The sequence below is a fragment of the Grampus griseus genome (assembly GCF_964374135.1).
Source record: "Grampus griseus genome assembly, chromosome: 11".
Lineage (NCBI taxonomy): Eukaryota > Metazoa > Chordata > Mammalia > Artiodactyla > Delphinidae > Grampus > Grampus griseus.
In genome coordinates, this window is record NC_139005.1 from 5,951,930 (window position 1) to 5,967,631 (window position 15,702).

At 48.4% G+C, this 15,702-nt stretch overlaps 1 protein-coding gene across 1 annotated transcript; it reads left to right on the top strand.

Moving 5' to 3' along the window:
* Positions 1-11,186: 11,186 nt before the first annotated feature.
* Positions 11,187-15,627, top strand: CD27 (CD27 molecule; the record flags this gene model as incomplete). Its single annotated transcript, XM_082666635.1, has 6 exons — positions 11,187-11,322; positions 11,511-11,642; positions 14,114-14,266; positions 14,471-14,560; positions 14,830-14,949; positions 15,172-15,627. 6 exons carry the CDS (start codon positions 11,187-11,189, stop codon positions 15,294-15,296), a joined length of 756 nt encoding a protein of 251 aa, XP_082522761.1. The 3' UTR covers positions 15,297-15,627.
* Between the last annotated feature and the right edge of the window lie 75 nt (positions 15,628-15,702).

Here is a 15,702-nt window from a genome sequence, read left to right on the forward strand (position 1 = left end):
CAAAAAAACCCTCAAACATGTGCAAAGAACTTGAATAGACATTTCTCCAAAGAAGACAGACAAATGGCCAATAAGCACATGAAAAGATGCTCAACATCATTACTCATTAGAGAAATGCAAAACAAAACTACAATAAGGTATCACCTCACACCAGTCAGAATGGCCATCACCAAAAAATCTACAAACAATAAATGCTGCAGAGGGTGTGGAGAAAAGGGAACCCTCTTGCACTGTTGGTGGGAATGTAAATTGATACAGCCACTATGGAGAACAGTATGGAGGTTCCTTAAAAAACTAAAAATAGAACTACCATACAACACAGCAATCCCACTACTGGGCATATACCCTGAGAAAACCATAATTCAAAAAGAGTCATGTACCACAATGTTTATTGCAGCACTATTTACAATAGCCAGGTCATGGAAGCAAACTAAGTGTCCATCAACAGATGAATGGATAAAGAAGATCTGGCACATATATACAATGGAATATTACTCAGCCATAAAAAGAAACGAAATTGAGATATTTGTAGTAAGGTGGATGGACCTAGACTCTGTTATACAGAGTGAAGAAAGTTGGAAAGAGAAAAACAAATACTGTATGCTAACACATATATATGGAATCTAAAAAAAAAAAAAAAAGTGGTTATGAAGAACCTAGGGGCAGGACAGGAATAAAGACTCAGATGTAGAGAATGGACTTGAGGACATGGGGAGGGGCAAGGGTAAGTTGGGACGAAGTGAGAGAGTGGCATGGACTTATATATACTACCAAATGTAAAATAGATAGCTAGTGGGAAGCAGCCGCATAGCAGAGAGAGATCAGCTCGGTGCTTTGTGACCACCTAGAGGGGTGGGATAGGGAGGGTGGGAGGGAGACGCAAGAGGGAGGAGACATGGGGTTATATGTCTATGTATAACTGATTCACTTTGTTATAAAGCAGAAACTAACACACCACTGTAAAGCAGTTATACTCCAATAAAGATGTTTAAAAAAAAATAATTCGCCAGAAAAGGTGTTCTGAAACACACACACACACACACACACACACACACACACAAGTGAATATCATAGTCTTACTCTATTATAAATAGTCAAACAAAATCTATAGGTCGAAATTAAAGAAAAGTAATAAGTAAGAATTTAAAAGTTTTATTATATTCATAATAGAATAACAAAATGTATAAGTTGAACTTAAAGAGCATAAGGGAAACTAGATTTTGAATTTGGTTACTTAAATAAACTATTTTTTAATTCCAATAACTATGCATAGACTTTTACTCTGTGCCCTCAAGTATCAAGAGACACATGTTTGCAATATCCTTCTTCTTGCAGCTGTACCAAGCCAGCCTATCCCATTCCATCAGTGTGAAAATGTGATGGGGTCTCCTCAGCCACAGAAGCCTCCCCATTGCCCAACCTAAAGCTCCCATTGCTAATTTTGAGCTCTAGTAAAGGTGAGATTTGTCCCATATACCTCCTCCTGCTGGATTTCTCCCTTCCACTATGAGCTCTGTACCACTTCAGGAATCCCAAGCTCTCACACTGCCCCAACCCCAAGAAGGAAAAGAGCTTAATAATCAAACCATACTCCAAGGAACATTTACTGGGACCTTCTGCATCAAGCCCTGTGTAGGGTGTGCCCCCATGTTATCACACTGAACAGATCACATCCACCCTGTGAGGTAAGCATCAGCATCCCATGTTACAGTGGAAACAGACTCACAGCTTGAGCAACTGACCCGCTAGCAAGTGACCAAGCAGAGAGATGGCCTTGGACGTGGTCCAAGCAGCAGATTTACCTTGAATGGCCCTCCACATCTCAGAGTTTCACCATCTGGTTGATCGCTATACTCCCTCCCCAGACTCCTCTGACCCTACCAGCCTCCAGGACCTTGCCTGTCACCCTCAGCATTCCTCTATGGGCAAGATGCCCATCAATGGAGGAAGGATTGTGGACTAACTCACACGTAAGGGGGAAGGCTGCCACAGCCCTCGACCTTCAGGAACTCCATCAGAGGCACCCAAGGTCAGGGGAAGCAGCTGTGAGAGATGGGGAGGCCCCTGTCACCAAACCACTCTCTTCCCCTCCCAGTAGAGGGAGACATTAGAAGAAAAGGAAGTGTGGGGAAGATGAGTCAGATAAGTTTCCCTTTGCATCACAGAATCAAATTCTCCATCTGTGACCTCAGATAAGTCACAGGTAACCCCAAGCAATGGCCCGCAGGATGTAACTGTAACACACCTACCCCCCAAAGCATCATGTTCCAACTCTGTGGAGAAAACAGTTGCCTCCTTCTAAAGTCAAAGTGTTACATGAAAAATGAACAATTAGAAATGAAACTAAGAAAACAATTCCATTTACAATAGTATCAAAAAGAATAAAATACTTAGGGATAAATTTAATGAAGAAAGTGCAAGACTTGTACACTGAAAACTACAAAACAATGATGAAAGACATCAAGGAAGATCTAAATAAATGGGAAAATATCCTATGTTCTTATAGATTGGAGGACTTCGGTTTGTTTTGGGGGGGTTGTTTGCTTGTTTGTTTGTTTTTGCCACACCACATGGCATGCGGGATCTTAGTTCTCCGACCAGGGATAGAAACCGTGCCCTCTGCAGTGGAAGTGCGGACTCTTAACCACTGGACCGCCAGGGAGTCCCAGGACTTCGTATTTTTAAGATGACAATCCTCCCCAAATTCACCTACAAATCCAATGCAACCCCTGTCATTCTAACTGCCTTGTTTTGCAGAAATAGATGAACTAATCCTAAAATTCATATGGAAATGAAAGAGATACAGAATAGCCAAAGTTATCCTGAAAAAGAAGAACAAAGTTGGAGGATTCACACTTCTCAATTGCAAAACTTACTACAAAGCTTCAGTAATCGAAACAGTGTGGTACTGGCACAAAGATAGGCATACAGATCATAAACTCAAGAGTCCAGAAATCAAGCCATACATCTCTGGCCAGTTGATTTTGACAAGGGTTTCCAAGACCATTCAATGTGAAAAGAATAGTCTTTTTAACAACTGGTGCTGGGACAATGCATATCCACAGGCAAAAGAATGAAGTTGAACCCTTACCTCAAATTATATACAACACTTAACTCAAAATAGATCAAAGAAATAAAACTATAAAACTGTCAGAAACAGGTGTAAATCTGTGTGACCTTGGATTAGCAATGACTTCTTAAATATGATACCAAAATCACAAGCAACAAAAGAAAAATAGAAAACTGGACTTTATCAAAGTTAAACATGTTAGTGTAACAAAGGACACTACCAAGAAAGTGAAAAACAACCCATAGAACGGAGGAAATACTTGCAAGTCACATATTTGACGAGTCTAGCATCGAGAATATATAAAGAACTCTTATAACTCAACAAAAAAGACAAATAATCCAATTTAAACATGGCCAAAGGGTTTGAATAGACATTTCTCAAAGAAGATATACAAATGTCCAATAAGTACATGAAAAGAGGCTCAGCATCTTTAGTCTTAGGGAAATGTGAATCAAAACCACAGTGAGGTACTACTTCATACCGACTAGGGTGGCTATAATTTTTTTTAACGGAAACTGACATGTGTTGGTAAACAAGTAGAGAAACTACATGTACCACTGGTGGGATTGTCAAATGGTTCAAATGGTTCAAACTGTGGAAAAGTTTGTCAGTTCCTTAAGAAGCTAAACACAGAATCAACATATGACCCAGCCATTCCAATCATAGGAATATGAGAATTCAAAACATAGGTTCAAACAAAACTTGTACATGAATGTTGATAGCAGCATCCTTCATAACAGCCAAAAAGTGGGAACAACCCAAACGTTCATCAACTGATAAATGGATAAACAAAATGTGGGATATCCGTACAATGGAATATTATTCAGCCATAAAAATCAGGAAGTAGCTGAATCATGCCACAACATGGATAAACCTGGAAGATATTATGCTAAAGTGAAAGAAGCCAGTCAGATGACCATGTATGACTCCATTTATATGAAATGGTGAGAATAGGCAAATCCGTACAGATCAAAAATAGATTAATAGGGACCTCCCTGGTGGCGCAGTGGTTAAGAATCCGCCTGCCAATGCAGGGGACATGGGTTCAAGCCCTGGTCTGGGAAAATCTCACATACCACGGAGCAACTAAGCCCGTGAGCCACAGCTACTGAGCCCGCATGCCACAACTACTGAAGCCCGCGTGCCTAGAGCCCGTGCTCTGCAACAAGAGAAGCCACCGCAATGAGAAGCCCGCATACCGCGATGAAGAGTAGCCCTCACTTACCACAACTAGAGAAAGCCCGTGCACAGCAACAAAAACCCAACGCAGCCAAATAAATAATACAATAAATATATTTAAAAAATAGATTAATGATTGCCTGGAGATGGGGGAGGGGGAGAGTGGGACTGACTGCTAGTGGGTCTGAGGTTTCTTTTAGGGGAGATGGGAATGTTCTGGAATTAGATAGTGGGGCTATTTGCACGACGTTGGGAAAAATCCTAAAATCCACTGAATTGTACATTATAAAACGCTTAAAACATTGAATTTTATCTCAATTTTTAAAGAGTCAACATGCACCAAGTTGCCCTTCAGTCTGGGCCAGAAGAAAGTGTAGTCGTAGGGAGGCGTCTGGTGCTGAAGCAGAAGGGTCTGGGGGTTCCCTGAGTCCCACTGGCATCTTGCAAATGAGGTAAGGGATACCAACTCCGCGCAGATCTGAAGTCTCTGGAGGTTTGTAGCGAGGATAGGAGTGATCTCGCCCACCACAGGGAGGCTTGTCTCAGCCCCTAGAGCGGATGGCAAACATCCAAAGGGATCCACGGAACTGGCAGAGGCCCTGCAGGTTGGGTCCCAAAGCAGAGGATTTTTTTTTTTTTTTTTTTGCGGTACGCGGACCTCTCACTGTTGTGGCCTCTCCCGTTGCGGAGCACAGGCTCCGGACACGCAGGCTCAGCAGCCATGGCTCACGGGCCCAGCCGCTCCGCGGCATGTGGGATCTTCCCAGACCGGGTCACGAACCCGTGTCCCCTGCATCGGCAGGCGGACTCCCAACCACTGCGCCACCAGGGAAGCCCCCGAAACAGGATTTTTGTAGGCAAGAGCCGAGAGTGGACTTGAGGACACTGGTGGTGACCCAGGGAGAAAAGATATCAGTCACAAAGAGGAAATACAAACGGCCAGCGATCAGGGAAAGACGCTGGGGCTCGCTGGTAATCAGAAGGATGTACACTGAACAACAGTGAGGCAGCGTTTTCCTCCAGGTCGATCGTCTGAAATGGTTTGCTAATATGAAAGGCTGGCAGGATGTGAGCAGACGTGCTCTCTTCTCAAGGCTGTTGGATGTGTGAAATGGTAGAACCAATTTGGAGGGCAACTCGCCAGCACCTATTAAAGTGAAAAATGTGCATACCCTATGACTCAGCGATTCCAGTGCCCAGAATTTATTCTAAAGCGACACTCTCACAAGCACAGAGAAGTAGCAGATGCTATGCGACAGCACTTGTAATAGTGAAATGCTGGGGGAAAAGCTAAGTATTCATAAACAGGAGAATGGCTAAAAAGCCTACATACATCCATTCTCTATCGAAATGAGTAGTAGTTCTACATGTATAACGTGAAATGATCTCCAAGACGTATTACTGGGTTTAAAAAGCAAATTTTAGAAGGATGTGTACTATGTAACATTTATGAAAAAACAAAGCACAACCCAAAACGCAAGTGTGCGGGGCCCTTGGAGAATTCTTCCCGGCAGGCTGGGGTACCAGGCCAATTAACAATCCTTTCTTTACCTGGAAAAAGATGGACTTTTAAAAGCAACACGGGAAGAACATGGAACTGCCAGGCTTGGGCTGTTTCATTTCCAAGAGATCATTTTTAACGAGTACAGAGAACCAACGCATGATTCGTTCCGTAGGCTTTCTTTCTGGCTCTGTGTTAGGAGAATTACTGCCGGCTTGTATAGTATTTCCTTTAGAGAACAGAGGTACCTTCCCATTCCCAAATAAGAAAGGGAAAGCGAAAATTAGGTGTCCTTGCCAACAACCATCTCAGTTATAAAAGGCGGGGGTAAGCCCCTCACCGGGGAGAAGTAGTGACCACGGGCTGTGCAAGAGGTTCTTCGCCCACCTCCCTGGAGACCAGAGGTCTTCCCTGCTTTGAGAAATTCAAACAGAGGGTCCTCAGTAGGAGAGGGTGTGAAAAGAGAGTGAGAAATATTTCGTTTTTGCTTAATAATATTTTAAGTAGGAAATAAAATGGACTTCACTGGAAAAATCCATCTGTTCTTTTTGCTGATAGATGTCTGTCTCTGGGGGGTCTGAACTTTCATTCCCCGCTATAAAAAAAGAATCTGTTTATTAACAACAGCCTAACAAGGGAAAGGGGTCTTCCCTCATTTGGGGCCATGAACGTTCCTAAATAATAAAACACACACATATAATTTGTTTAGAAAAAGTTCTGCAAGAACCCCCACTACCCTGAAACAGTGATTACCCCTGAGGGAGCAGGGAGAGGACCAGGACCAGGGCTGAGGGGAGGAGATCGAGCAGAGGGAATTTGAGTCTTATCAATAATCGTTCAACATTTTTTTCCATTTTCACTTCTAATTTTTTACATAAAAAAAGGATGACATAGGGGCTTCCCTGGTGGCGCAGTGGTTGGGAGTCCGCCTGCCGATGCAGGGGACACGGGTTCGTGCCCCGGTCCGGGAAGATCCCATGTGCCGCGGAGCGGCTGTGTCCGTGAGCCATGGCCGCTGAGCCTGCGCGTCCAGAGCCTGTGCTCCGCAACGGAAGAGGCCACAACAGTGAGAGGCCCGCGTACCGCAAAAAAAAAAAAAAAAAAAAAAGGGAAATAATGAAATCAAAAGGTGGTTCTTTGAAGGAATAAATAAATTAGACTTATTTCTGGCAAAGTGTATCAAGAAAAAAATGAGAAATTATAAACAAATATTGGGAGAGAAAATAACTACAGATCTAGTGGTGATTTTAAACATTTATGGCCATACATCTAAAACAGATTAAATACACAATCTTCCAGAAAAATATAGCCTACCAAAACTGACTCCAGAAGAAACTGAAAATCTGAAATCAGTAGTGAAAAACCTATGCTCAAAATAAACACACACACACACACACACACACACACAATTCTACCAAGCCTTCAAGGGACAGATCACCCCTATTTTATATAATCTGTATTTAAGAAAAGAAAAACTACCACTGATCAAAAGAAGAGAAGTGGTCAAAGGAAGAATAGGGTGGTGTCTGGAAACCCAAACCAAAGGAAGAAACAATTCTCAAGTAGGTGAGAGCTCAGAGCCCACATACCTCAGCTAAACCTTACTTCCTGGCTGAAACACCCGCCAGCCCTCCCATCCCTGCACCCTGACTCTCCCCTTCACGGTGCGGCCATAATGGCCATCGCTAAGAACTTCACATGTGTCTTAGAGATTACCTGATCAATGTCTGCCTCTTACTGTTGCGTCAGCTCCACAAGGGCAGAAACCAGTTGTTTATTTTTTTTCATCATTGTGTCCCATTACTTAGATGGGACCTGACACACAATGGACATGCAACAAATACCTGTCAAATGGACGAGGAGTGGAATTTACTAGGTCAGTGTGGCCTTGGGCCCTCCAAAACTTCGATGTTATAATTGTGGATAGAGCTGCCAGGGAACAAAGCTGAGGATGGACCATCTCATATGTAGTAGGTGCCTTACATGCTGGGAGACAGTAGGAGCTGGGACTGAGATACTGAAAAGTGGTCAGAGGTTGGAAGAACTGCCGAGAGTTGGTCAGTCCCCTGTGTCACCCAGACTGAGGAGTCCCAGGGGTGCAAACTACAGAGCTGGGATGTGAGCACCCAGACCCTTAAGCAGCCCACCCCACTGTCCTGCCTAGTTGGTTTCTCAAAGCCTTGCTGGGAAGGAGTATCTAAGGTGTTGGGGGCCTGGGGGGTCGGGAGAAGAAGGAATGGAGTGGAAGACAAAGACGACTAGAAAAACTAAGGGTTTGGTTGATGAGACTGGGGAATACGATTTCTGATGCCTATGTAATAGAACAGAACTTCCTTCTAAGGGAGAGTTTAGTTCCGCTGAGGACTTGCTTACAGATTTATAAAGGGCCAAGACTGATGTGGGGATGAGGGACTGAAGAGAGTGGAGGGATGCTGCCGGACAGGTTTCTGAAAGGCGGTCTGTGGCTAAAGGAGGAGAGAGGACAGCCAGGATGCTCGGTGCACCTACTGCTTCGTGGGAAGGACCATTAAGAACCAGAATATCCAAAATGCAATTTAACTTGTATCCTTATGAGATCTAAAGCTTCAGCAAAATTCTGCCACACCTAACAGATTTCTGCTTATAGTTGGTTCAGAGGAAAATTCAAGAGATCCCTGTGTCCCCAACCTGGGGCCTGTGGCGGGGCAGAGGTACGGGAATTCTCAGGAGCAGAGAGGCAGGCACAAGGCTTCAGCTGAAAGAGAGAAGCGACCATCACACCGGACCCACTGGAATCCGTGCAAGTCCACAGCACTGCCTCTTCCCACTCTGCCCGGGACCTGCCCTGGCCGGAAGACGCGGGGTGTCTTGTCTAGGGATAAGGAGCAAGGGGACCCCAGCTGACATCCAGGCTACCTCCCCTGCTCCAGATTACCTTCTCAAAACTAATGAAACTTGTCAGAGGTGAAGGGCTTCCGTGGGCCTGTCTCCATAGATGCAAGAAAGGGAGGGAGTTACTGGGAAGAGGCCATGTATCTCGGCCCAGCCGGGAGTGGGAGAAGCTGAACCCCAAAGAGAAAGTGATGGTGGAGGACTTGGTGGGGAGAGGTTAGCAGGCTGCACCTGCAGGGTCTGTAGAGAAGAGAAAAGGCTGTCCAGTCCAGGGGGCCAGCCCAGGACAGGCCAAGGCCCACCAGAAGTTGGTGCAAAAAGCACAGAAGGCAGATGAAGTCGTTCCACTCATCCAGAAAAGAGGGCCAGAAAACTGGCTTTCCTCCTCCTGGCCAGCGGTTCTCCAGGAGAGCCAGGCAGACCCTGCTCCTACCCTCCCCCCAGCTGCCCAGAGAAGTGATGAGTAGAGGAGGGAATGGGCCTTGACCCAGAGAACGGAGACCCCCCGTGGGGGAGCCCAGGGTCTTGTAGAGGCTGTTAGCTATCCGCATCCTCAATTCCCCCTTTGGCAAGTTTCTCCCTAAAGGTCCCCAACACCTTATCATCCTTCCAGGGTCTCCTGCATCCCCACATGTCTCTCCATGCCCGCCTTGAAGTTTAAGACTAACAGTGAAGGGAATTCCCTGGCGGTCCAGTGGTTGGGACTCTGAGCTCTAACTGCCAAGGGCCTGGGTTCAGTCCCTCATCGGGGAACTAAGATCCCACAAGCCGTGTGGCTGAAAAAAAAGACTAACAGTGAAGATATAGACCATAATCTGGGAATGCGGGCAGGACTGTTGGTGACAGCAAAATCCTCAGGTCCCAAGGGTAACGCTCTCTGAGGAGGGAATTCAGGCACCCGGCCAGATATCGCCAAAAGGATGGTTTTGCACAAGTAACTCTTCAAATCACACCCCTGTGTGGCTTCCCACTTGAGGGGACCGTCCTGAAGAGTAGAGGAAGTTGGGGAAAGACAGGAGGATGGAAAAAATGAAGAGAAAGGAAACCGAAGAATGAGACAGAGAACAGATCTAACAGAGGAGCCCCAGGGGTGTGAGATTTTATGAGCTGTGTGGAAACAATGGCAAAGCCCCTGAATGAAAAAATGGCCTGGAGAAACAAGCCAGTCTCTGGGGAAAGAGGGGGGGGGCGGTGGGTGGGCTGTATGACCCAGGTGTTCCTGGGACTCAAAGAGGGGAAAGTCCAGCTATTTCCAATATCCCCAAGTCAGTCTTCCCAGGAGAACCACAGAAATAGGGAAACAATGACCATAGGATCAACATTTAATCCCAAGTGCCCAAGGCTGGGAGAGAAGACGCCCAGGTGCCCCAGGACCAATGGCGAACACAGCCAGAGGTGGGAAGGGGAGGACAAAGATGACAGTAAGGTGGGCTTCCCTGGTGGCGCAGTGGTTGAGAGTCCGCCTGCCGATGCAGGGGACGCGGGTTCGTGCCCCGGTCCGGGAAGATCCCACATGCCACGGAGCGGCTGGGCCCGTAAGCCATGGCCGCTGAGCCTGCTTGTCCGGAGCCTGTGCTCCGCAACGGGGGAGGCCGCAGCAGTGAGAGGTCCGCGTACCGCAAAAAAAAAAAAAAAAAAAAAAAAATGATAGTATGGTGAGGGAGGCCAGCTGGGAATGGGTGGCACCTGTACCACAGGCTGGCAGGAAGGTTAAACAATCATGTGTGAGCTCCTAGCACACAGCCTGACAGAGAGGAGACACAGGTTTAAGTCCCTTGTTTGCAATTCTGAACAATCAATCCCATAGCAAACTCTTTTGGCCGTGAAACCAGACGTCAGTTGATGCGAGGCTGGCTATAGCTGTTATCCACCCCACTGAAAGAGTCAACAGTTTTGCTGCAGAAACGCTGTGCTTGGTGGTGAGCGCTGCTCCAGCCCCGTGAGGGTGTCGTGTGATGCTGGTTTCTTCCCAAATCTGAAAAATTTTGAATGTATCCCATCCCCAAGAGTTTCAGATAAGAGTCTGCGGACCCGCACTCAGTTCTGGTTTCCCTTCCTTCCCTAAACCGCTGACCTTGGTGTAAGAAGTGGTGTGGGAAGAGGCGTGGGGACACGCAGCTGTGAACAGGGGGCAACATGGGCATCTTCGTGTGCAGGTGCTTGAATAGGAGCGTGCGTGTCCCTGTGCATCCAACGTTTTATAAAAGCTGCAGGCAGAGTTAAATTCTTCACGAGCGGAAGAGAGACAGAGGCCACGGAGCGGCTGGCGTGTTGGGGGCGTCTTTGAAGAGAGCAGGTCTTCTGACAGTTTCCCCTTTAATGCTCTCCCAGCACCCAGCGCATGGGAAAGGGGGAGGGGTGGCGGTAGCTGCCTGAGCGAGAAACAGCTACAGTAGAACTTCAACTGCATCAAAGGTCAGCCTGCCACCCAACTCGGGGACCACTCCAAGAAAACAGGCCCGGGAGGTGCAAAGAAGAGGCACCAGTGCCTGGCTGGGCAGGTACCAGCTCCCCCAAGGCCCGAAGTCGGCAGCCAGGGCGGGAAGAGCTCCCCGGGCAGTAGCCATGGCCCGGCCACCTCCCTGCTGGCTGTGGGTTCTGGGGCCCCTGGCAGTGCTCTCAGCGACCCCAGCCTCCAAGAGGTGTCCGGAAAAGCATTACCTGGCTCAGGGAGAACGGTGCTGCCAGATGTGCGAGCCAGGTAAGAGGAGGCCTTGCCAGGGTCTAGCTGAGTATGGAGAGAGAGGACCAGGCTTGGGGTGGAGGGACGCAGAGAGGGAGTCTGAGCTCAAGCAAGGAGCAGAATCCTGCAGAGGCCAGGAGGCAGCACCTTGAAGAGGGTGAGGGAGCGGCCTTCCTTGGGCTTTGACCCTGGACCTCTGCTCACAGGAACGTTCCTGGTGAAGGAATGTGACCAGCATGAAAAGGCTACTCAATGCGATCCGTGTACACCGGGGGTCTCCTTCTCACCAGACCACCATACCCGGCCCCACTGTGAGAGCTGCCGGCACTGTAACTCTGGTGAGATGGGCAAGCATTTGGGGAGCAAAGTGGGTATGGAGAAGCAAAGAGGGGGCAAGTAGGAGCTTCAGTTGCTTCAAGGCTACGGCCAGTGGAGCCCGTGGTGGGAAACGGGGCGCCCTGGGCGGTGTGTGTTGATGTGGTAGGGAGAGCTGTGAAGTGATTCAGGGAAGGGGCCAGCAGAGTTTGAGGGTCTGCTGAGAAGGGGTCTATGGCTAGGATCAAGACAATACAGAGTAGGAAGTTGCTGTAGGAGCCGAGATCTTAGACGAGCCTCTCCCCACTGATGGACGGGCCGTATCTCAGAGTGCACATTGGCCTGGAAATTGGAATACACCTTTCTAAGGACATAACAATCCCAGTCAGTGGATAACGCCCTCTTTTTGTCCAAAAGCCAATTCAGGAGAATGAATGTGTATGTGGCTTGTGTCTTTATGTATTTTGTAATTTCATCTTTTTTAAAACTAAGAAATGAAATATCAGCAGCTGGGTTATGAACACTTTCATCATTTCTCTGTTTTAGCTAGAATTTTAGAAACTATGTATGTACAAGTGTACATAGATCAGCAGATCTAAAGTGGCCCCTTTGAACAAATATTCTCCAGCAGGACACTTTTGAGGACGATTTAGCTGAACCACATTACTCGCCTGTAAATGACTGACTAGGCCTTTTAATACTGTATTCTTGAATATAAATACAAGGGTTTGTTGCTGCAAATCAGTCAAACGGCAACATAAGAAATACACCAGAGGCATTCCTCAGTCTACTTAACTTACAGATATGACTGTTCATGGGTGCTTCTCTCTTCTTGGCAACAATCTGGGCAAGATGGGGATTTTTTTTTTTTTTAGTCAAAGCCTCCCCAACTCACTCTGCAGGCCCCAGTAGAAGGCCTTTTCCTAATATTGAGCCAGTCGGAGCTCCCTCCACTCTGCTCCAGCCCAGCCCAGCCCACGATCCTCCTCTGTGAGATTCAGCCCACAGATCCCTGAAGCACTCAGGCAGCACCTGGCTGCAGGACTCCAGGGCACTGGAAAGAGGCTGAATGGGCTTGGTCCTCTTGGACCTCAGTATTCCCATCTGTAAGATGGACAAGTGCCTGCAATCAGCATGGATTTCTGTGCACAGGTTGTACATGGCGAAGAGAGCTCCCAGGTTTCTGTAGACTCCACTGAAAACAATGGTACTTCACTCATTTTTTAACCAATCCCAGCGCCTTCTTTAACCCTTCCCATCCCTTTGGGCAGATACCCTCCCTGATCTTCTTCACCTTCCCTACCTATTTCCATCTCCACCACCACCGTTCCCTCCTCCATCACTGCTCTTCCTGTGCAGATCCTTATCCAGGCTGGCTCACAATTCCTGGTGAGCCACAAGGAAACCAAGTTCTAGTAGCAACCATGAGTCAGAATTCAGAAAGGAGATGCCACAGGGGCATAAAGATGAGAAGGAATTTACACCCTTTCCTGACAAAAGGCGCACATTAAAGAAATTGGGAGGGTTGATGGTAGTCTTTGGTATCCTCAGACGTCCCTTTCTGCACCCCTCTCCCACCTGTCAGGGCTCCTCTCCCTGGGTTCTCATGAGTGCACCCTGCCCCACCAGGCTCCCACTCAGGCCTGGCCCACATCCGGGTGCCACCTTCCCCAGAGTCACACTTCTCTTCTCACCCCCAAACACCCATGAACCCAAACCCATGCGACGTCCTTCCTACCTACCTCCCCCAGTATCACCGATTGGCAGCCACCCAGCACCTGACCTCTACACTTGAATACAAATTATATTTTAGAGGCAAAGGATATCAGTAAAGTTAAAAACCTATTGGGGACCACAGCAGCACCATTTCCAATTGCTAAAAACTGGAAACTACCCAAACACACACCAACAGTAGAACGGATGAATAAATGGTGTTGTATTCACACAGGGGAACGCTAGATGGCAGTGAGAATGAACGATTTGCAATCACACTCAACACTGGATTAATCTCACAAAGAGCTGAGTGAAAGCAACCAGGCACGAATGAGCACACGCGCTTGATTCATGCATAGAGTTCAAAAACTGGCAAAACCAACTTGTGGTGTTAGGAAGTCAGTAGCTATTCTTGGTGGGGACGGTGTTAGTGACTAAAAAGGAACACGACTGGTCATCTTGTTTCTTAATCTGGTGCTGGTTACACCTGTGAGTCCAATTCGTCCCAGTTCTCAAGCTTTACACTTGTGACATGCATACCTCTCTATAAGTATACTTCAATAAGAAGTTCTAAAAGCATCAGTGAGTGAGAGGAAAAATCATGTAAGCTGTTTCGACTTCTGAACCGTGAATTTTCTAAAAGGTCCGAGTTTTTCTTGAATAACAATAACACAAATGACAAAGGCACTGGATGACAGTGGGGGAGGGGCAGGCCTGGGAGGCGAGGGAGGGGATTAAGCCAGTGGACCCTGTGTGTTCCCTCCCTCTCCTCTGTCGCCAGGTCTTCTCATTCGAAACTGCTCCCTCACCGCCAACTCGGAGTGTGCCTGCCCTGAGGGCTGGCAGTGCAGGGACAAGGAGTGTACAGAGTGTGTTGGTCCAGCCCAGGCCCCAGGCCCACACCCACAACCCTCCCACTCACCTCATACTGAAGGTAAGTTCTAGGCAACCCTCTGTCTGGTCACTGGGGGTAAGGGTCACACCCCAACCAGCACCGCCTCCCCCATGCCCAGCCCCACATACGTTGCCTCGTCCGCCTGTCTCGGCCTTCGCACCCCCAGGCTCGCTTAGGCCTTCAGCCTAGCCTTGTGCCCTCTGGGGCCCCCTGCGGCTGCCCATCTTGTCTCTGTTTTTCCAGAGATACCAGAGGCCAGGACAGGCCAGCATATGCGGACTCTGGCTGATTCCAGGTGGCTGCCTGCCCCAACTCTCTCTACCCACTGGTCACGTGAGTTTTCTCCCCACTCCCCACCCCAAGAGAGAGAATGCACACAGGAGGGTCCAGGAGGGAAGCCAGCCAGAAAGCTCCTAGGAACAGGGGTAAGAAGAGGGAGAAGCAGAGTCCAGGGATTAGGAAAGGACGTGGTCCAATGGTGGGGGCAGGGGAGGAAGGTGGGGAAAGGGGAGAGGCAGGGGTGACAGAGGGCTGGGCTGAGGGGAGTCAAGGGCTAGGCCCTCCCCCAAACCCCCTTGTGACCCCTGCCCATCCCATCACAGCCCAAAGGTCCCTGTGCAGCACGGATTGCATCCGCATCTTTGTGCTCCTCTCTGGAATGTTTCTTGCTTTCACCATAGTCGGAGCCCTGTTCCTCCATCAACAAAGAAAATATAGATTAAGTAAGAGACAAAATTCAGGTTTCTGCACCCCACCCCACCATCTCGGCTTTGCCTCCCTATCTGGAACCTCACTGAATCTCTCCAGCTCCATCTTTAGCACCCTGTGGCCTCTCTTCCCCTCCTCTAAGCTGGGGCCCTCCTGACAGCCCGCCTTTGCTCACCTCTTCTCCCTTCACGCATCCTCCACCGCCGATCAACACTCATCTGATTCTCCCTCTTCAGACACGAGAGAAGGTCCAGTGGCGCCTGCAGAGCCTTGTCCTTACAGCTGCCCCAGGGAGGAGGAGGGCAGTGCCATCCCCATTCAGGAGGATTACCGAAAACCAGAGCCCGCTTCCTACCCCTGAGCCAGCGCTCGGCGGAGGGGGGCCGTCACTGCAGTCAAGTCCTAGCCTCCATCTCAACCCACCCGCCATCCAGGGGGATCGAGAGCCGGCACCTCCAATTTCAGCACTACCCTCTCATCGGGACCCTTTCGTGTGTGCCGACTTGGGAAACTGTCCTGTGTGCCTTTTCGAGACTGGCAGTGGCGAGGACCCAGGGGAACGAGGTGGGGGGCGGGAAGCGGGAGCCCGAGTGTGTCAGCTGCACCCCTGTGCTGCAAGAGGGCTAGGGCTCCAGGTGGAAGACATACTTCCGCCTACGGTAGGCCCACGTGGTGTACCGTTGACCTAGAAACTCGACAAAATAAAGAGGCGCCTGCAGCTTTCCAGCTCTGAGATTTCAGTCTCCCCACGCAAGCCACACCCACCC